Source organism: Amborella trichopoda, chromosome 11 (assembly GCF_054954075.1).
Source record: "Amborella trichopoda isolate Santa Cruz 75 chromosome 11, AtrichopodaSantaCruz75HAP2 v2.0, whole genome shotgun sequence".
In the NCBI taxonomy this organism is placed as follows: Eukaryota; Viridiplantae; Streptophyta; class Magnoliopsida; order Amborellales; family Amborellaceae; genus Amborella; species Amborella trichopoda.
In genome coordinates this window covers 4,724,569-4,748,313 of record NC_142346.1, presented here as the reverse complement: position 1 = coordinate 4,748,313, position 23,745 = coordinate 4,724,569, and the positions used below count along the sequence as shown (strand labels likewise).

Below are 23,745 nucleotides of genomic sequence, written 5' to 3'. Positions count from 1 at the left end.
TTTTTTAAAGCAAGCAGATGTGTTAGACAAGGTGCTTAATTACTCTTACAGTCAAAGCTTTTAGTGTGGTATTGTGGAGGGCGGGGCGGAGGAGAGAGGGCCCTTTAATGGTTTTAAGTTGCTAAGGAAGTTTTAAGTATTTCTCACTTGCAATATGTAGGAGATACTTCAATTTTTTGTGATGTAAAAGGAGGATCGATTGTTTATTTGAGATGTTGCATAGCAGTGTTGGGCCTCAAGGTGAATAGGAGTAATACTGTGATGGTGGGAATCTCGCCCACATAAATTGATGTAAAGGTTGGCTAGGGTTTTTGGATGTAAAATAGTTGAATTTCCAATAAAAAAATACCTTGACATGCCAATCTCTTATTCAAGATTCATGATTGCCTACATCAATTTGGGATCCTTTGATACAACAATTCGCCCTTAGGTTGGATTTGCGGAAGGCCAAATATCTTTCAAGGGAGGGTCATATCACTTTGATTAAGTCTACACTTGCTAATATGCATATCTTTTCATCCATGTAGCATGTAGGCTCGAGTCTGATGACAAGTTTTGTGGGGAAAGGTCATAGTGCTACGAAGAAGTATCATCATATTAGTTGGGATAAAGTTTGAACACCAAAAAAATATTGGGGCCTACGTATGAGAAGACTGAAGTTACTAAACAATGATCAATGATGGTGGAGAAGTTTGCACGATGACACACATTTACGGAGTGAATCGGTAGTAGCTAAGTATGGACTATTTCCTTATGGTTGGAGACAGGAAGATAGGTAAGTTTATTTCCTCTATTTAGAAATAGATTTTGCAATGTAAGGAGGTTTTTACACAAAAATTCAAGATGGGTAATTGGCAAAGGAGATAAAGCAGTATTTTGGAATCAGAAATGGGTGGGCATTGTGTTTTAAAGGTCTAATTTCCTGATTTGTTGAGAATCACTAATAGTGAAAGGAGCTGTATGGTGGGAGTTTTGGAAAGAACGGAATAGGAGTACTTTTGAGGGAATTGGTCTATCCTATGGTAACGTGCTGCAACGTATTTTACATATAAGGTAGTGCTGGTTGTCAGTCACAAAGGAAGAGAGAGGCATTAGTGAATTTGATGTGCCAATTGACTTAGCCTATTTGATGTCTTTTAAGAGGCTAAAGGCTAGACCAAGTGGTCATTGGTTACCTCCGCAACAAGGGTGGCTAAAGTTAAATTTTGATAGTAGCTTTATTGGTAACCCAGGGAGTGCAGGGATAGTAGGGGTGGTATGTGACTGGACTGGTTCTATTGTTTGTGCCTATGCCAGACCTATCGGTATTGCCACAAGCAACCTCGCTGAGTTTAGTGCCTTACTCAAAGGATTACTTCTTATAAAAAGCTTGAACTTGGGTATGCCAATTGTTGTCGAGGGTGACTCCCAGAATGTGATCAGTTGGTACAATAAGGTCCAACGTGTTCCTTAGCTGCTGCATTCGATTTGGATGCAAGTGGTGAAACTGGGAGAGGAGGTATCTTTATCATTCCATCAAGTTTACAGAGAATCAAATAGTCGTGCGGATGGTTTGGCGAAGAGAGGAGTGACTTCGGAGTCATTTACTATTCTGAATGATGTTATGAGTGAGTGATATAATTTCTTTATAAACATTAATAATATGTGATAACATTTGTCAAAAAAAAAATCACTAATAATCATTTGGTTAAGGTGGGGAAGGTTATGGCACCACGTAGGATATTATTTGAAGATACGATAGTGTTTCATAGAGGATCATTGACTCGATGTAACAAAGGCTCAAGGAGGTCTATATTTCCTCTATGATGGAAGATGAGGCTTTCTGGAATCGTGAAACGGATTTTAGGTTTTTGGTTAAATGTTTGTATCTATTGGTATTTAGTGATAGATTGAGATGGATTTAAGGTTTGGAAAAATATGTCTTAGGGTGAGTCCGGATGTTCAAAAATTCTTTTTTTTGCAATTTTGAGTTTGTTCAATGATATTTTTACCACCTATTTTGAAATTTAAGGGACAAAAATTATTGTGGCTCCTATGTACAAAAGATAAATGGACTCTTTGTATACAATCTCTTCATTAAATTCGGGTCTGCCTTTGGGTTTTGGGTTTTGAGTTTGGAAAAAGTTCTAATTATGGAGGATTAAAGAAAAGAAGAGAGAGTGTCGGTTAACGTATGCACGATGCTTAAGAGTGATGAAAAAGATGAGGATCACCTTTTCATCATATGCTTGTTTGCACAACATTTATGGTCTTGGGCTTTCACCCTCTTGATGTGCCTCTCGATGGAAAACTTTTCTATCATAAAATGAGGAGCTTTCCAAGAAAACAATCCACTTACGATGCTCTCATCTACATAGAAAAGTTTTCACTTATGGATGCTTTCATATATCAAAGTGTTAAGTACTTATGTTGAAAAAACATTGTTTGATGTCTCTTTAGAAATCCATTACAAGATTCTCTCTCTCTCAACATTGTTTGATCGTCTCTTTAGACGATCAAAGGGCATGCACTCATAAAACGATTCAGAATAAACAAGGCTAATCCAACAACCATGAATTAATTTTTTTTATTTTTTTATTTAAAATTTATATTTATTTAAAATTTGGGGCATCAATGCATTTTTATATGACGAATAATATCAAATAAAAAAAAATTTATGAACAAAAAAAATTAACCTAGATACCCTTGAGTTGTTTCAAAGGTAGGTTGATCAATTTATTTTACTCAAAATAATTTTTTATTTGGTGGCCATATAAAAATACATATGTGCTCCAAATTTCGGATAAAGATAACTTTAAATAAAAGTACAAATTAAAAACAAAACTAATTTGCAGCTATTGGATGAAGCTAGGTTCAATAGATTGAAAGGTGCACGGAACACGTGCACCCTTCCAAGGATGTATACCATCCCAAGAAAAAATATACCTTTAGTCATCACCACATGTGCAGTCACAGAGTTCATATGATTTTCTCACTTCAGCAGTCACATCTAATACAGTGCGCATGTACTGTACTCCCTGGGGAGCACAGTATACAATTACTGCATAGGGAAAAGCAATCATTTGGGAGTCTTTTTATTTGAAAAATTCAGGATCCATCTAATTTTAACTTAATGACTATTTTTGAAGAAAAAAATTTAGATTTTGAGTTCTTGAACATCTTGATCATTCCATCCGAAAATTGGATGGTTCCATTCTAATCTTCAGATGTCAGTTTCTCTAGGCACATTGAGAATGAAGTCCGATTTTTTTTCTTTTTTTATTTGAGGCTGGTGACCAGGTTCTAGAAATCACATCCCCAAAATTTGGGATCTAAAAGGCATTCCTGATATAAATTTTTCCCAAGGGAGCAGATAGATAGTATACTCCCAGGAGTAGGAAATCTTCAATACATAGTGACATAATGAAACATGAGTAGTGTTCCATGTGTCTACAGTGGCGGTTAAGAAGTAACTCAAGATGATAGATTACTTCTTACTTCTTTATCATCAGTTCAGTAAGCTAGCCCTAGGAAATGCACATTTGCTTCTTGGAAACTCTGAATAATAAATCCAGAAGAAGCATTCTGATTTCTGTTACCAGTACCACCAATAAAAATGAAGATCAGACACTGTACATCAAATGAGATCTCGTATGTTATAATTATTATTATCATATCATTATAATAGGATACTTAGATACAAAGGGCACATTCTCCTCTTTAAGCTAGGGCCATTATTCAGGCATGTCTTTAAACTTCTCTGAATACCCACGAGCTTCCTCATAAAAAAACAAGAAGATAGGGCTTAGTATCCCAACCAACCCTCAATTTCCAAAAGCCCTCGACCTTGGAAAAGAGCCCAGATCCCCATGCTTCTTTCTCCTTGTGTCAATGCTTTCTATGAAGGGGGGGACCCAGGATAGTATTTGAGGGTATAGAGTGCCCCAATTCTGGGTTAATCTCTAATGTAAGCATGTGAAATGATAGCCTTTTTGAGGTTTCCAAGGTTTCTTCGATCATCTCTCTATCTACAAGTGCATGGAGCGAGTTCTGCGAAGCATGCGCGGCGGCCTTGGCATCTCATCAACTGGTATCAAAACTTTCATCAACTGAAAACCAAGAATTTGACGATTGGTTGATAGCGTGAAAGCTCACTATAAGATATCAACATAAATCTGATTGTACTTGAAAGATATATATACAGTATATTCTTCATATGAAGGTTTTCCTCTTTAAAAAGTTTAGAATGTTTCTTCTGCAACTAATGCAAAAGCAACCACAACAACATGAGCAAGAGAGAGAGAGAGAGAGAGACAAACAGAGAGAGGAGAGATTCTTAATAATTATTATTTTTGATAAGCAAACATTGGGGTTCCGATGTGCAATCTAGGGTGGATTATAAAGAGTTACATGAAACATTCAAAGAAAATAGAAAAGAGAAGAAAAAGATAATCATGCCCACCACCAAAAAGGTTAACGACAAACAAATATCAATATTTCATTTCTTTTGATAAACAGATCAATATTATGTACTTCAGATATCTTTCATGCACGATAACAGGCAAATCCGATGGCTAATATATTGGCTACCGTCATGATCTACGTATAGCACCAGAATCCACAGAATCATAATACCCTAGTTTTGTCACTTCTCAGCTCTGTACTTTGTTACAGCAGTAGCTTGATGAACAGCACAAGAAGGGTAAGGCAAAAGGTTGCGTACAAAGATGAAAAGGGCCATACCTTAATAATGCAAGTTGGATTTTGATCTTTGACCCAATGGACATTGAGTTCCTGTATATACCTCACTTGTAGCCAGCTCCTTGCCTATAAGCTAGTCTATAATATAATTATAGACTATGATGCACGGACACTTCAAAACGGGTGCCCTATCCGTGTTGGATACTTCAAACATGTATGTAAAATCACAAAAAAAAATCTGTTTTAATCATATCCATAGTCATACCTGTACATAATCACTAATATCTAGAGCATACAGTTCCCATACTGGATATTGAGCTATATTGTGGTCTACGAGCCTCATCTTTATCCCTTTCACTTGGCATATAAGCTCTTGGCCACCAAAGCAAAACTGCCAATGCCTCTTCCCAAGTAGCATTGGCATAGAAATAGCCATCGCACCATCTATCTTGGTTTTGAGACATTCTCCCAACTTACCAGGCGAGACATCTGGCTCACACTGTTATCTTGCTACAGGAGCTCCCTTTGAATCTTTCGAATGAGTCAACCAGGATATAAAATGGTGACATATATAGATAGTAAATCAACTCTACTCATGAGGGAAGAGAACAGGCCTTCCCATATGGCAAGGCTCCATCTACAGTTTTCTATAACTGAATATCCGTAGACTCTCTCTCGGCTGCACAAAGGCAACTTTGGTAGTTTTCCAGCTACCAAAGCCACGTGCACCTAAACATAAAGTATGATTTGAAACGCTAACTCTTAATATGCCACTTCAGCTAAAAGTCATCTCAAACCACCTCACAGCCATTTTCAAATTCTTTTCACGTATGACATCCTCACCACAGAAGAGAATCATGCCATCTGTGTATTAAAATGACTAATTTATTCATTACATTACCAAGGATGATTTAAATACAAAACCGACATTTACATAAGCCAACTTAGAGCTTTGCCACTGATCAGGAAGGGAAATGGGAAGAGGATCTTCTTTCCTCAGGTCTCAACCTAACACCAGAGAGCCTTTGGAGTCCCATTCAACAAAATTGAGTAGGTAGTTGAAGAAATATACCTAATCCAACCTCCCCTTTTAAAGATAAACAAATGCCATATATCATGTGGTGAAGTCCTACACTGTGAAGTCCTAGGCCTTCTGAGTATCAATCTTGCAAATTCAACATACTCGAATGCAATCTAAAACCATCTCAGATCAGCCCACCCCACAAAGGCTACCTTTGAGAATAATGTTGATCCACTAGCAACCTGAAGTCAGGAATCAGAATGAGATGCATTGGCTAAGATTTTGTGGACTCCCTACTAGCTAGTCAGCCTGTACTCTTTGACGGTGACAGCTCTGCTATTTTTTGGAGTTGAGGCAGCCAAACAAGCATTCGAACTTCCACTCAAGCTTCACATCTCATGAAACTGAATCCATGTCATCTGTCTTCAACAGGCCCACTAATTGCGGGAGAATACCGTGAGAAAGAATGCCACCTTTCTAACCTCATCTTCAATAGTCTTCTCCAACTTAATAGCTACCTTCGGTAGAACGCTGTCAAGGTACCCTTAATATAGGTACACAGGATTTAACACTCATATCCCTGCATTTACTATTGTACAGAAGAATCAAGGATCTCACATTCTGATCCTCATCAGGATGCCACTTCACCTGTTGCTTTTTGTATCCGGCGAATCCCTACCGACCTCCAAAAGAGGTTTGTCTTGCTCCAAAAAACAACCTTCTTCCTGAAAAATCAGATTCTAATTTCTTCCAAGTTCCGACGCTTCTTCTATGCTTTTATCTCTCGCCAAGATGGCCAACTTCCATTCTTCAATTTTTGCATCCATAATTACATTTTTCACTTGTGCTTTGAAAGCCTCACATCTCGCAATATTTCTAATAATAATACTAAATATCTTTTGTTTGTTGTAGTGGCCCAACTAAACATTTTTTAAGATAAATGTTATAAGGCCTCTACACATTGGTTCAATGGCAAATAGGAACAGGCAGTGATCTGATTTTGGTTTAGGAAGCCACCTCTGTGTTTGTGCCAAACTGGGATTTTGGTTTAGGAAGCCACCTCTGTGTTTGTGCCAAACTGGGGTATCACAATTTTGTGTGATTTATATAGACAAATCATTGTGTCACTTTAAAAGTTGCTTGCGGGTACGCGTTGGATGACTCGATAGCCCAAATAAAAACCGGTAACTAGAGGCACAGAATTAAAACAACAATCTTTTTATTGCTTATAATAAAGTGAGTACAAGGTGGGGACGCACGCTCCCAGGTCCCGAAAACTAGACCTTTCAGACCTCCAGGTAATAGAATACTAAGGATGCCCCTGCTCTTTAGGATCGGTGGTATCGAACCTAGTTAGGGTAACCTTGCCTCCCAGAGAAACCAAAATGTACACACGTCCTGCCTAAACTTCACCTACTATGAGGCTAGGAACTAGAAGTGAAAAGTTCTGAGGTTTGGGATGTTTGGAAGTTTTAAGTTCTTTTGGGAGTAGGGCTTTCTAAGATTTTGGACTTCCTAGGGGTTAGGCCCAGGAGTAATAAATTCTTGGTAAGTTTTGGGATCTTTTGGGACTTGAAAGGTATTTTGAGGATTTTGAAAATATGTGAGGGTAATTTGGGAATTTGGGTATACTTTCCCCCTTAGATGGCCTGTTAATTTCAAGTTTCCAACCTTTAAAAATGAGGTTAAGAGGGTTTTCATAGACATGAAAACACATGGGAATACTAAAAGTTTGTGGGTGCATAATCAAACGCATGGCTCAAACGGGGGTGGATTATTACAATTAAATTCGGGCTAGGGCTGAAAATGACCAAAAAGAGGCCTAAACCTTGGAACTTTCAATGACTTGCCCTTGAGGGGGCTTCCTGCTTCATCCACCACCAAAACCCATCAAATCGGACCGTTTTTCACCATTTCAACCCACATTTCTACCTTGAAATTGTGAAGCAATCAACCACGATCATTTTGCAACAAATTTGAGTGAAAACTATCCTCGATTCGTCAAGTTTCACTCATTTTGAGTTTTGGTTATCTATATCAGGTAAAAATTACATACCCATTTTTACACCTCGTCATCGTGCTCAAATTTAGCCCCTTTTTACAGCAGCGGGTAGTTTCTCATGGAAGACGCCGAGACCGATGCTTGGTGAAAATTTCGGCTCAAGATGATGCTAGATTGGAGAGATATGGCTCTTTTATGTCTTTCCATTCTTGGAAACTGTGATGCCAAAATATTCAAGCTACTTCTCTCCACAATTTCTCTATCAATTTGACTTTATCTTCAAATCTCTATATATTGATACGACCGGTACTGAGTATAGAATCTCCCTGCCAAATTTCGGTCCGAAATACTTCTTGGATCATGAGATATTGATCCACGAATGATCGGAGGTCATAGGGTAGCAACTTTTTCAATGACTTCAATCCCCCTTCTTTTTTCTTTGAAATGGCCATGATTCAGTCAAAGAACACCCTTATGTATATCATTTGAAGGCCCATGTAACAAGTAATAACATCATGAAATTTGAGCCCATTTGGTCATGTCATCTATCAGATATTGCCCCGTCAATATGCCCCAATAAATTTCGTAGCTGCTGCAACTCCCATGGCCTGAGGGACCATATAGCTTACTATCGTCTTTTCAGGAAGGGATTGATGGTCCATTTGTTGTCCGACCAAGAGAGCCTTAGAACAAGTACTTTTGGACACTGTATCAGGCTGAAATTTGAGGGATTTTCTTCCCATAAAATTTCTAGCCACTTTGGCCACTGATTTCTCAAGGATTGTTTGTAAAAGGAAGCCAAATAGTGTGGATCCTCATTGAGTTTTACACAGCTGTAATAGACGTATCTCATTAATTTGATTTCGGATGGAGCTCAAATTTGGAAACTAGCTCTTTCATGACATATCCTTCCTTCCATAAGAATTTCATGGCATTTGAATCTATATTTGGTGGAGCCCCTTTGTAAAATGTTCCGGTCCCACTTGAAATTTTAAACTTGTCAAATCCGCATCTTTAAGATTTGAAATAGGATCGGCCTCAAATTTGAGATTTGCATTTTTCACCATGGTTCCTAGCCTTTACAAAAATATTGGACCATTCCATAGGTTTCTTCATAATTGTAGGGCCATTTTAGGGTATATCGTCTAGGATCCTGACTTGCCAATTCCATATCTTTATCATCCAAGGTCTGTTTGAGCCAAAATTTGGGAGATGGCTTTATGGCACCTCATATTAAAATTTGGAATACTGGAATGGGGTTTTTAGGTAGATTTAACTGAAGTTTCACCATATTGTACCTTGGGCCATCTGAGCATCAACTCATTTTTTCGGTAGTAAGGCTTATCTCATCAATTTTATTGATGTCGCCGCACCATACTACTGGTGCCCTTTTATTTAATACCACTTCCTAAGAAAAAACCCTTAGTGATTTTATTGAGACAAAATACCCCTAAACAATCTTCACAGCATCCTCCTACTTAACAATCAAGTGAATGGGACCCATGATGTGAAGGTCAACTAAGGAATAGTGGGCAACAAATTATGAGATTCTGGCTATACTGATTTGGTTCTACTCCCTCCATGTAAGAGAGTCTAATGACAAGAGTCAGCCCCAAAAGTCACCATAGTTCAGGCCTCTAAAAAAATACAGTATATCAAAAGAAAGTTCCCCACTTAGTATTATCTTTCAGGGCATACACCAGAGAAAGCACCACTCATCAATGCCTCTTAAGGAATCGCATACATCAAAACTCTTTTCCTCATTATATCAGTTGGGTTGTGCACCAAAGTAAGCATCTATGTTTAGTAAAGCCAAACAAAATCAAACAGCATCCTAAACATACCAAGTAATGTTTTAAAACTCACGAAACCGACAGAATATCATATGTGAAATAATAAAGTTTTTTTCAACAAAAAAAAACAACAGAGAACTTAACTGTAACACTTTGGTTTGAAGTTTTGTCATTCCAACTCAATACAAAACTAACTTGAGTAGAAGTAAAGCCCCCAACCAAGAACGTGACAAACATAACACATGAAACACTATTCTGATGAGAAAGATTGCTTCATGACACTTGTTGGTGTGAATGATACTTCAAGAAATTCAGCAATTCACAGTCAGAACCTTGCAACTGGAATTGGGAAAAGTATCACCATGGTATAACTTGAGAAACTATCCATGACATGGCCACTAGGAATAATTGATGGTCAGCAGACGCAAAATGAAGATTTTCTTTTTTAAGATTGCAGTTGTGTGCAAATCAAGATCACACCTTATGTTAGCCAAAGAGGTCGAGCGCATAAGCATTTCCCTGCTATGCAGATACACAAGGAGCCTAAATGGCATCGCTACATCAAGTTGTGGGACACTATAAATGGATTTTCTGAACTCATATATTTCGCTGGATAGACTAATGGAACCCAAGATGCAATAGGATGAATGAACTAGGACGGTCTACGGCTCTAAGGAAGAGCTCAACATGGTTAGCGTCCAAAGTGTGAGGCTTCAGGGTCAATATCCTTCAGATTAAGGGCAGGTCGCAAGATACCAGTGACATTAATTTGCTTAAGTCAAGATTCCTAGATGACTCTTAACTTAAAGTCAAGCTCTACTATAATTACACGCTCAAAGGCATAATCTACAAAAAAAACTAATCTTGCAAGAAACTTCTTGAAATTGATAAAATTTAACCAAGCTGATCGTTTCAGTAGCAAGTTGTTTTTGTGAACTTTCTTTACAAAAACCTTCTCTTCGGAAAAGAGCTTTCCAAAGCTGCCCCTATATCAAAAACAAGGTGTTATTCATCATCATCATCATTATTGGAGCCTTATCCCAACTATTCTATTTGGAGTCAGTAACACGAATCTTGTTATGCCATTCTGCCCTATCAAGGGTACCCTCAGTCAGACCATAAGTCACCATATCTCTTCTCACTACTTCGATCCAAATCCTTTTGAGCCTCCCCTTTTCCCTTTTAGAGCCTTCCACATGAACCAAATCGCACCTCTTAACCGGAGTTGTATTACGCCTACGTTGTACATGGCGAGACCACCTATGCTTACTTTCCTACATCTTATTGCCTATTGAAGCCACACCTAAATTCCCTCGCATATCATTCTTGTCTCGCCACTCATCCATCTCAACATCCTCATTCCAACCACACTTATCCTATGGGTATGTTGTTTCTTGATCACCTAACATTTTGTCCCATAAAGCATGGTTGGTCTTACAACTATCCTATGGAACCTCCCCTTCAATTTTGTTGGTATCCAGTGATCCGGATGCACATCTCCACTCCCCCCATCCAACTTTAATTCTAAGTGTGACATCTTCCTCAATGTCTCTATTCTCCTAAATTATCCACCCAAGATATCGAAAATAAGCTTTTTTAGATATTTCTTGGTCATTAATATTAAATACTTCTTTGTTTCTACTCTAATGATTACTAAACTTACATTCCATATATTATGTCTTAGTTTGGCTAATTTTAAAACCTTTAGATTCTAGAGCATCCCGCCAAAGTTCTAACTTTAAATTGAATCCACCTCTAGCCTCATCAATCAAAACTATGTCATTTGCGAACAACATACACTACGATATGTCATCTTGTAGGTACCCAGTTAACTCATCCATAACCAAAACAAAGAGATGTGGGCCCAGCACTAACTCCTGACGTAGGCCTATAGTCATTGAAAATTCACTTGTCTCTCCACTAGTTGTCCTCACACTAGTTAGCACTCCCTCGTACATATCTCTCACCATTTCAGTATATCCTCTAGAGACTCTTTTCTTTTCCAACACCCACTAAATTAAATCTCTAGGCACCCTATCATATCATAATTGTCAGAGCCTTTTCCGAACTAATTGAGATCGACTATACGAATCCTACTCTGCCATTCTGCTCTATTATGGGTCATACCCTCAGTGAGGCCACAAGTCCCCATATCTTTTCTCTCTACTTCCAACCATGTCCGTTTGGGCCTACCCCTTGCCCTTTTTGAGCCTTCCACTTGAAATAACTCCCACCTTCTGATAGGTATTGTACTAGGTCTACACAACACACAGCCTACCCACCTAAGTCTACCTTCTCTCATGTTATTGCGTATTGTTGCAACTCCTATATTCTCCTTAATGTATTCATTTCAAATTCTATCCCTTCTTGTATTGCCACTCATTCATATCAACATCCTCATCTCGGCTACACTCATTCTATGGGTATGTTGTTTCCTGACCGCCCAACATTCCACCTCATAAAGCAAAATTGGTCACACAATCATCCTATAGAACATGGCCTTCAGCTTCAATGGTATGTGGCAATCACAAAAAACTCCGATTGCACATCTCCACTTCGCCGGACCCAACTCTAGTTCTATGCGCGACATCTTCCTCAATCTCTCCATTATCCTGAATTATCGACCCAAGATATTGAAAGTGCACTCTTTTTGGTATTTCTTGGCTATCAATCTTAACTACTTCCTCGTCTCTACTATTATTACTGAATTGGCATTCCATATACTCTATCTTCATCTGACTAATTTTAAAACCATGTACCCTATCATATGTTTTCTTTAAATCAATAAAGACCATGTGGAGCCCCTTTTCCCTTCTCCTTAAACTTTTCAATCAATTGCCTAAGTGGGAAAACAGCCTCAATTGTTTACTTCCCTGGCATATAACCAAAACAATACACTCATTTCATGCCTTACCCATTGCTCAATCACTCTCTCCCACAGCTTTATAGTGTGCTTCATAAGGTTGATCCATCGATAGTTTGTACAATTTTATATGTCTCCTTTGTTCTTGTAAATAGGTACCACAATACTTTTTCTCCATTCATCTAGCATTTCTTTGTTCTTGACACATTGTTGAACAAATTGGGCAGCCAGCATATGCCAATCTCTCATGCACTTCCAAACCTTCCAAACCTCTATCAGAATACCATCTGGTCCTAAAGCCTTTCCTATCTTCATCTAGCTAAAAGCTTATTTTACTTTAGATATCCTAATCCTGCAAATATATCTATGGCATCCACCCTAATTTATGTCAAAAGTTCCTCCTAATGTTGTGTTCCTATAGTATTTGTCATTTAACAATATTTGAAAATCAATTTTCAACCTTTTGTTACCTCATCATCCCTCAACAAAACCCTCTAATCCTCACCCTTAACGCATTTAACATGATCAATGTCCCTACAATTATTCTCCCATTTTTGCTGGTTTGAAGACATCTTTTTCACCTTCTCTTGTCCCCAGTTTAGTATATGAATTATCATATGCCTTGTGTTTAGCCATACTTATTATATTCTTAGCATTTATATTCTTCTAAGCTTTGATCATTTCAATTACATTGTCAAACTCTAAAACATGATCATAATATCCTTCTGAACCTCATCGCTCTACCATCAAGTTTTCTTATCGAAATTTCTTTTCACTTTAGTTTCTCCTAAAACTTCTTTTGCCACTTTCTTAATATAGTCAACTATCTCATTTCACATAACATTAACTTCGTGCTCATGATTTCATTTTCCATTTAAAATAAAATTTTGTGTCTTTTCGAAGTAAAATCAAGGTCAACAACTCAAGAATGAGATAGTAGCAAAATTTTAAAAAACACAACTATACACACCGTCTTCCATTTTGCATGTGCTATCTAGGATGCTATGCTATGAGTTGAAAGAATTATTGCCACATGCCTATAAGAAGTCTCTAAAGCTCTTAAGTTGGAAACCATTTCTAATCACATCTATCATCTCTTAAGATTAATGCTTCTAAGGAGATTCAGATGAGCCTTGATTACAAATACACATTGAATCTCTCATCTCTGATAATCAGTGTTTTAAAACAAGATAACATGAATTAGGTCACACCCACATGAAGTCAACTCAAAAAACTAGGAAGTCATGTGATTTATGAGGAGACCCTGAATTTTGCCACATTACGATGTCTTCTCAATGACAGAATTCGAGCCTTAATTTGACTCAACTGAGTCAACTCAAAATGAACAAGCTGAGTCTTAGGGCATTACTAATCGTCCCAATGTGAGATGAATGCATCCTTAGCATATTTAGAGGTTAGAGTCTTGTATTTTTCTTCTTTTTTAATAAAAGACACTACCATGCTTCTAGTAAGTGTAGGGATGCTTAATATGAAAGTCCACAGATTTTGATGAAATTAACCAAGAACCTTTCTCAACAACCAACCAACCCCACACCCAAACAAACAAAACACACGCACACACACAACAAAAGAAGAGACTATGTATAGATGAAAAATGCAGCAGTATTTTTCATTCTTTTTGTATTGTATTTCACTGGTAGTCAACATTTGAGGTTTTATTGGAATGTCTGGGAACCCGAATCATTTTAGGAACCGGAATCGCAGCCGGCTAGAAGATTCTTGTCTTAAGAATCATTTTCCGTACAATAGGAATATCTAGGAACGAGATTCCTAGTTTTGGAGAATCGTGTTTCGACCGAAATAGATCCAAGTTTCATCCACCTATGGAATCGAGATTCTGTCCTCCTTGGAATCGGGATTTCCTTCCCCCTGGAATCGACACTCCAAGAATCAAGATTCTTTAATATGCGGAATTGAGTTTCCGACATCTATGGAATCGAGTTTCTGACATATGTGAAACATAGATATGTTGTTGCTTCGAATCGTGATTCTAACATATTTGAAATCAAGTTTTTAAAGTATATAATTAAAGATCCATGCCAGTTTGAGATCGAGATTTACAATAATATGGACAATGGAATGCGGTTTGACGACCCCTACCAAGAATCAAGATTTCATTTTTATAGAGAAGGAAGCCACAAACACATCTTGAGCTTCATCAACTTTAGAACCTATATTGGATGTCTCTTATTAGAAAGTTTCTCGAATTTGAAAGTAATTGTGTTGACTATTGAACTTATGGTCATTATATACAAAAGACAAGTATTCCTAAATTGTGATTTTGACTTCATTATTATAAAAGACAAAATAAGATTATGTCTACGCCATGGTTTTACTTCTAATTGTACGTGTTGTATTTACCAAATTATATTTTAAATTTAAAGTAAATGCCATCCAAGGTGGCACAAGTAAAATAATGAAACCTTGCAACCACTAAAAGCATTCGAAGGAAGATTTCTACTCCAATTGACATGGAATCAAGATTTAATCCTCGCTAGAATCCAGATTCGATATATTTGGGAACGTCTACCCGCAATCAATGGGTTCAAGTTTTCAAAGATGTGTTGGATCGAGATTCCGAAATTAAAGAATCGAGTTTCCTTGATTCCGATAAATGGTTTCTAAAGATGTGTTGAATCGAGATTCCAAAATTAAGGAATCGAGTTTCCTTGGTTCCGAAAAAAGGTTTCTAAAGATGTGTCGAATCGAGATTCCGAAATTAAGGAATTGAGGTTCCTTGGTTCCGAAAAACGGTTTCCATGGAGATTTCTTAACGGAAACACGAAATCGAGTTTGAGAACCGGAAACGCAAGGTCGATACAGAGATTCCGGTAACTATGATTATGATTACAAAGCACAGGGTAGTAAGAAAAATCATATTATGCCTTTCAGTTTCTTTTGTGAATATAGTCAGAAACATTTTATTCAATCAAGATCAAATCTCACTGTTGCTTTCCTTTTAACAAGAACATGTGCCTCCAAAATGTAAATCCAATAGTACACGTGATAGAAAATCTGATTGAGAAGTTATTTATCTTCAACTCTACCGTACTCATACACTTGTTCCTTACGGAGTAAAGGGCACCACAAGTTATTTTGTTCAGATGCTTTTTGTTTTTGAAAAGATGGTAAGGATCTCAGAGAGTGGTTTACCTCCTCACGCCTCTTTCTGTTTTCCTCAACCTGCAATTTGCAACATCTGCTATTAGTATACTACAATTAATCTGCCGAAGTTTAAGGACTACATCTAGGAAGCTTGATTTCTTAACACAGAGAACAAGGCATAGACTAAAGGACATGGAATCAAGCGTATCTGAGAACTAAATTACTGCATGGTGCATAATAAGAGGTGCACGGTCATGTATTTGAATCCGAACATGTATGACTCCCCTTTTAATGCATAAAAAGATGAATACAATGTCATGTATTTGAAATCAGAACATGTACGACCCCCTTTGATACAATAGGAATGACTAAATAAGTCAGTCACAGCACCACGAAAAAGAGAAAACTACTGCAAGTTTAGCGGAGTAAGAGGACTAAATGCTCAAAGAGATTATGCCTCCAGATCCTCCATGATTTTTTTTGGGTGAATACAATGGAGATCCTTCATGATGTGTTTATTGTTTTCTGTTTTCATATCTCACCTCTCCCCCGTTCCTCCCCCCCATGCTTATAAGAAGTCTCTAAAGCTATTAAGTTGGAAACCATTTCTAATCGCATTTATCATCTCTTAAGATTAATACTTCTAAGGAGATTCAGATGTGCCTTGACTACAAATACACATTGAATATCTCATCTCTGATAATCAATGTTTTAAAACAAGATAACATGAATTGGGTCACGCCCACGTGGAGTCAATTCAAAAACCTAGGAAGTCATGTGATTTGTGAGGAGACCCTGAATCTTGCCATATTATGATGTCCTCTCCCCCGCTCCTCCCCGCCCCCGCCGCCCCCCAAAAGAAAAAAAGAAAAAGGGAAACTGTTTACATCTAGGTTTGATGCCCATAGGCAACATCATGTAACAGCTTCCTTTTGTAATAATAGAAAAGGGAACTGGAATGCTTAAAGAGATCAAGTAATCAATCCAAGATATTGAAGCTATCGTTTGTGGCACATGGATTACTTACAAATTATAACCGGTGATGTCAGATTCAAACTCATTTGAACTTGATCCAACCACCACTCCATGTCTAGCTCTAGTTGGACATCAACACAGCAAAAACTTTAATTTCTATTGGGAGCATCAAAATAAGAGAAGACATAGAAACTTCAATATTAGGCCCCAAGACCATTGCTGAACTTGGCATCTTTGAAAAACATGCCAAGAATAAATAACATGGATTCCAACCAAAAACTGAAATAATCAAGCAGTTCATGATGTCCAATTAATTAGCTACTGTAAATTGCTTTGGATAAGTAGTGCCCAAGCAATTCTCAAAAGGAAATCCACAAATTTGTCGCAACTTGTAAGCAGCCTGCATATTAGTACTGGTCTCAGAATGTGTTTTCCATTTACCAAAAGTTTTAACAAAGGTTTAGTGAGACCCTTTTTCGAGTTATTTCATGGTGATTCTAAATGAAAGACCCTGAACATCCCATTGTGTCACTGTCGTTAAAATTACTCATCGGCCAAATTGTACAGGACGAAACAATTCATCAGAAGAAACTTTCAAAGAATAGGTTCAAATACAGAGAGGGAGTCTGAGAAGCAGATCATGTCTCCCACATCCCAACTGATCTGAAATGCACAATAGTCTCATGCAGCAATTGCCAAATCTTAAATGGTAAACTACAAGGTTTATTTGAGGAATTTTAAAGACTAGGCTCACAATTGATAAGCTGTTTTCAATACATGACCTAGGGCTTGAAAGCCATATTCTCCTATGGGGAAAGACCATGATAACATTGCTGCTACTAGGCGACAAGCGAAACATTTATATCAAAGATTCAGAAGAACTAAACTTCAAGTTTAACATAATATGTGAACAGTATAAAATAAGAAATTCCATCACAAAGTGAAAGGTGAACAAAGCTTAAGAAACTCCCTAAGTTTCTAAGAAAGAGAAGTGCATGGGTCCAAAACAGGACTAACATAAGCAGGTTTCTATTGCATTTCAATTCATGGTGGCATCAACATCATGAAATAGATTTAACAAATCATAATATTCTCATAAAGCATGATTCTTTGCACATGCAGCATATGACATCCAAAAAAGGCAGAAATGTATTGAACATTGACTAACATATATCAATCACATAAAGCAGACTCCAGTAAAACTATAAAAGAAAAGAGAACAAAAAAAAGAAAGGAAGCAGAGTTCAACAAAACTAAGTCCACCTTGAGGTGAAAGTACGAATAATGTGGAATCATCATACTGGCAATCTTTATGTAAGAACGTAAACAATTTCTCAAATCACAAATCAGGAAGGGAAAAAAAATAGTGAAAGGCCATGAAACGGTACCTGTTGTGCTTGTAGTTGTGCATTTTCCTCCTCCAGTTGTGTAACTAATGTCTCCAACTCCACAGTGTAGGCCTTCAACAAACAAATAATAATAGTAATAAATAACAGAAGCATAATAAACCCTTGAAACCATCAGAGTAGCAGACCAAGGTTCAATACGATAAGTTCATTGATCGCCAGAAATATCCCCAACTCAGACCTTTTGATAAACAATACCAAGGTGTAGCTACAGCCTATAACTTCAAAAGAAGTATGAGCATGGAGTGAGTGCAAGTGCAACCAAAAATGAGAGAAAACCCAAATCCAAAGAAGGAAAAGTGAGAAGTATGAAAAAAGCAAGAAATAAAGAAACTAATAGCGAAAAAGCTGGAAAAAGTGTTGTTTAAAGTGTTAGAAGCAACGATTGTCAACATTCAGCATCCTTCAATATTACGAAGCATAAAATCAGAATAAGTGATAATAAATAACACGAGTAGAGAGAGTAGAGATAACACAAATTAATTAAGAAAAAAAAGGTGGACAAAAAAGGAAAGTGAAAAATGAAGTTGAACAAACTTAAACCAATTCAAATCACCACCGCACCAGCTGCCAACCATAAAGCCATCTAAGGACAAGAACCACATACGAGTAACAATAACAATAGAATACAAAGAAAACCAAAATTACCTAGTGAAAAAACCTAGGGGACTGATGCTTTGGAATCAGTAGTTAGGACCTTGAGAACTGCAATACTCATGGATCAAGACCAAGCTAGCCTACTCCCATCCCAACCCTACTCCGATACGAGAGAGATCATGAAGCTTAAAGAAAATTTAACAGAATGGTAAATCAAATTTTCACAATAACTACCATCGGAATTACTATCAATCATGAATATAGAAAACAACAACAATTCAGAAAACACTAAAACGGCAAAAACCCATATCAATTTAGAAAATAACAATTAAAACCCCAATTAAACTAAAAAAACACAACAGAGCAAACCAAAGAGAGCGCTTAAAAATATTATAAATAGCAGAAAATTGTACCTGTTTTCTCTCTCTAGAACGAGCAGCACTTTCCCTGTTTTTTATCATCCGTCTCTGCCTTTGCTGGGCAACCTTATCAACCGGCTCGTGAACTGCTCTCCTCTTACCCCTGCTTGATCCCTCATGCCCTAACCCTAACCCTAACCCATTATTATTGTTACTCCCCAAACCACCCTCCTCCAATCCCCCTAATCTCTGAAACTGCCCTTGCACCCCCAAAACCCCATCCCCAAACATCGACTGCTGAGACACCATCTCATCTCCCTTCACACCAAATCTCCTCCAATCCGAGGGTTCACAAACCCCCTGAGCCTGGTTCTCCTCTCTCACAATCCCTGCCTTAGCCAAAAAGTCCTCAAGTGTCATTTCCCCAAAAGTAGGCTCCTTATAAACCATTCTCTCTCCTCTCTGATCAGTTGCAGAAGAGGAGGCAAGTTCCCTCCAAACTTCCTCTACAGTCTTGTTGGCGACTTGTTTAGGTAATGAAAGGTTGTTTTGATGAGGAAAAGAACCAGAATTCATCATAACTTGGCCAGAATCTGACATGTTCCCCGCCAATTGGCCTGAATCCGGCTGGTTTCCGGCGAGAGCAGCTGCCATAGCCTGAGACTCTTCAGCTGTCCATATATTACGAAGAAGGTCATCCATGCTCATGCTCCCTAAACCCTTGTTCGAGTTTTGGAGCTCTGCAATCGTGAGGGAATATATTGAAGCTTGACGGTTCAGATCCGAATTTGTAGTGGAATTGGAAGAAGCCATCACCTTAGAAGCCATTTCTCGCTCGCGCTTTTCACCTGCGATTTTCCAGGGTTTCTCACCTCAAATGGCGGAAACCGCTGTAGGGAACACTGGTTTTTTATTACTTTTGAGTTTCTGTACTGCACACCGTCCCGCGATGTTTTAGGGTAACGCTTCTATAACACGGGACGCCAGAAACCGCGTTAGGGTTTCCTTGCCAAAATAAGGTAGATTCCAGATTCTTGTTGCAGGACGATTTTTTAGGGTTTCTCACAAAAATAGAAACTTCCTACTTTCTCTCTCAGCTGTAAGAGCTGGAAGATTTCTCATTCTACGAAATTTCTCACTATAATTTTCAGTGTATGTAAACTAAAATGTTCGAAATTGCAAATCGAAAAGTGTATATCTAATTCTTAAAAAAAACATCTCTGTATATCTATCTATTACCTAGAAAACTTACAAATGATCAAAAAAAACAAGTAATTTCTCAGCTTTCTCTCTGAAACTCCGCCAGTTACATAATCCATCATCTCCATGGCAACGCTCCCTTCTCAGGTAAGAATTCCTCTCTGAACATTTCTAGGGTTTTTTAAGCGCATTTCGAATGCGTGGAGAATCTTTCCAAGACTCTTCTCTCTCCTGAATAAAGGAGTTGTCTTTATGAGCGAGAGAGGTAGTTTTGCAGTAAGGGGAGAGCTATCTATAAACGGCAAATTAGCGGCTATTTCAAGTGATTTCACTTTTTGACTTCAAAATTAAATATATCCACCGCGTCATACACTCTCAGAGGAGCACATTGTTCACTTGATTCCTTGAGGATAAACAGTTCGCATGAAATTTTTCTCATTTTCACGTAGGTTATGAGGTTACATCCCAAGTTTGAGTTCCCTGGACTACTCGTGGATAGAGTTTCCGTGACGAGTAAAGCTAATACATGGTCTTGCGGGAGTATATAATATGGTAAAAATGACAAAGTCTAGAGAGAGAGCAAACCACCTTTGGCGTGGGCAATCCGTCCTCCCATTATAAGTAAGTCGCTTCTCGTTTTGAAGTGTAACGCGAGTACTATGCTCCCGCGGGAACAATACTTTGTATCTACTCCCTCATCCAAAACATTTTAGGAATTTTTTTATCTAAAATTTTGGGAAATTTGAAAGAAAAGTTTTTAATTGTGAGTTTTGCCGACGCTTAAATCATTAAAAGTTAGGATATTGTATCCTCGTATTTGTATGAATTTAATGGGTACTCTTGTGTCAGTGTATTTCTTTTAGGAAGAAATTTATATAAGGTCTCTTATTCAAGTAAGGTGCATCTTAAAAATCGTCTAGTGTTTAGATGGTGAAGAACCCTCTAATTAATCATCTCGATGTTGAGATATATGATCACGAAGAAAAACAAATTTCAAGTTCTAAACATATTGTGTTTTGTAACAAGCTTTGTGGAACGTGCATTTTCAAAATTTACAAATATTTATGGATGTGCTCAAAAGAAGTCTCTAAAATATACATTGACATAGTGAGATATACATGAAAGGGAATGCAAATTAGTGTGAGGACGATAAAATGAGATACAAATGAGTTTTTAGTGACAGTAGGCCTACAATAGAGGTTGGCATTAAGCTCATATATATTTGCTTTGGTTATGAATGAGTCCTACAATAGAGGTTGGCATTGAGCTCATATATATTTGCTTTGATTATGAATGAGTTATCCAGGTACCTACAAGATGAGGTATTGTCATGTATTTGTTTATAGATGATATAACTTTCATTGATGAAACTAGAAATGAAGTCAATGTAATGTTAGATTTTTGGAGGGGTGCTCTAGATTATAAAGGTTTCAAAATTAATTGGACTAAGATAGAATATATGAAATGCAAGTTTAATAATATTAGGAATAAAAACGAGAAATTAGTTAAGATTGGTGATGAAGAAATACTTAAAAACGACTATTTTTTATATCTTGATAATATAAGAGAATGGAGAGATTGAGAAAAATGCCTCCCATAGAATTAGACCGGGATAGATGAAGTGGAGATGTGCTTCTAGAGCCTTATATGATTGTTACATACTAATGAAACTAAAAGGGAAGCTTTATAGATGGCAATAAGACCAGCCATGCTTTATAGGACAAAATGTTTGGTGGTCAAAAAACTACATATCTATAAAATGAGCGTGGTTAAGGTGAGGATGTTGAGATGGATGAGTGGCAAGACACATATAGTTGGAATTCATAATGAATCCTTCCAAGAGAATTTGGGGAGGGCTTTAATAGGAGACAAGATGAGGAAAGTAGACTTAAATAGTTTAGCCATGTACAATATTGACCAAAAATACCACCAGTTAGAAGAGGCAATTTTGTTCAAATAAAATTTAATTCAAGTAGAAAGCTTTAAAATAACATAGAAAAGACCCTAAAAGACATGAATAAAAGTAGTGATGAGAGATATGATGATTTATAATTTGAGTGAGGGTATAACCTTTAATAGAGCATAATAGCGGAACATAAATTATATAACTAGTTTCAAATGGTTTGGATAAAGTTGTAATGATGATGACAAATTTAAAATAAAATTACATTTTCAAGGCGTAAGGTTTCCAACACCCAAAGTACATCTCCGTATAATTTTTAGAGGTGCACCTTATGTCTACTGTATAAGGTGGGTACCGTTATATAAACTTCACTCCTTTTAAGACCATCATCTGTGGAATGACCGTTCATTACTAAATTTATCTTAAAAAAATATATAATTAAGGGAAATTTATCAAAATGGCATATTGGTTAAGCAGCTTGCTCTTGGTATTTTAATACCTCTTGAATTCCTCTTTATGATAAAAGCAAAAAGAAATTTATCAAAACATAATTAAGGAATGAATTGCCGTCTCTTTTGATTGAATTTTAAAAATCTCATAAAAGTACACATGATCATGAGTTAGAATGGTTTGAAAACGAATTAAATGTTAAAAAGTTGGCAAGTTAGGTATATTTTGCCATTTTTAAAAAAATTATTCAAATTTTACGTAAAAAATAACTTAGAAAAAAGTACGAGAGGCTTAATCATTGTTTCAAGTGCCCTTGGATGGTTTGTTTGGTGCTAGTACTAGGTAGAAGCTCGATGATTAAGCTAAAAGGATACTTTGATACAAATCCATCCAAAATTGGCCAAAATGTGGATTATTTTCTTGAGTTTTTTGCCAAAATATAGATTTGGAATGCTAAAAATAGAGACATTCCAAGTCTAAATTGGGCAAAACGTGAAAAAAAATTTATATAAGGTTGAAGCCCTAAACAATCCAACTAAGATGCTCTTCAAAACCTCAACAGAACAAGTTATTTCGATGTTGTAAACCCTTCAAATCCAATCATCTCAACCTTGAGATACATGGATACAAAAAATAAAAAATATAAAATATAAAATATAAAATAAAAAGAAAAAGGAAAGGATTTCAAGTCTTGAAAATAGGACATCTTATAATGCATTATTTAGACAGTAAATTTTCAAGATTTTCAAGTGTTTGTAAATGTGCTTGATCTACACTATTTTTTATGTTTTAAATTTTATAATTTTCGCTGAAAATACATTTTCAGGCAACATAATGACTTTCGTAATGAAATGACATGTTTCGTCACTATTTTGAAAGTGCGCCTTATTTTGATTGTTTAAGGCCTCTGCCTTGTACAAACTGCACCCAAAATATGGACTACGTATGCTATAGAAGTTGAGGTTTGGTTCTTCTTTAGCACATCATGTGACAATGAGAAACTAGATGAAGATTTTTGTTTTTCCTTTGTATTCTTTTTTTTCCCCTTCTTGAAATCCTATAAGTTCAATCCCTCATTTAAATAAAGAAAATAAGACTAGAGAGATATTTCAAAACATTGGAATTCCATTTTTATGAATTTGGAGTTCCAATAGAAAATGCAGATTGATGATCTTTTGAACAACTAGGATGTACAAAATAAACAATTTTTAAGGCTAAAATTTCAAACTTTTGTGTTCTTCAGAAAGCTAGAGACCTCTTGTGCTAATATGCTCGAGAGGGTTGTCTCGGTCAACTGAATTACAACTAGTTTTTGGCTGAAATTTCTATAGTATTTTCCTGGTAGTGGAAGACTGGGAGCTGAGCTTTGT

The 23,745-nt window shown here is 36.9% G+C and overlaps 1 protein-coding gene across 3 annotated transcripts; it reads right to left on the bottom strand.

Annotated features, from left to right (window-relative positions):
* Nucleotides 1-3,633: 3,633 nt before the first annotated feature.
* On the bottom strand, nt 3,634-20,115 carry LOC18441219 (bZIP transcription factor 12). 3 transcript variants are annotated; one of them, XR_002282136.2, is made up of 5 exons: nt 18,877-20,115; nt 17,849-17,920; nt 16,513-16,581; nt 15,534-15,563; nt 3,634-4,088 (listed from the first exon to the last, which is right to left on the bottom strand). XR_002282136.2 is itself a non-coding variant. In XM_020671628.2 (4 exons), exons 1-4 carry the CDS (start codon nt 19,648-19,650, stop codon nt 4,008-4,010), a joined length of 957 nt encoding a protein of 318 aa, XP_020527287.1. In that variant the 5' UTR covers nt 19,651-20,115; the 3' UTR covers nt 3,634-4,007. The 3 variants fall into 3 exon arrangements, 2 of the variants coding, with proteins under 2 accessions (XP_020527287.1, XP_088706940.1); XM_020671628.2 differs by lacking the exon at nt 16,513-16,581; XM_088850814.1 differs by lacking the exons at nt 15,534-15,563; nt 16,513-16,581.
* Nucleotides 20,116-23,745: the final 3,630 nt, after the last annotated feature.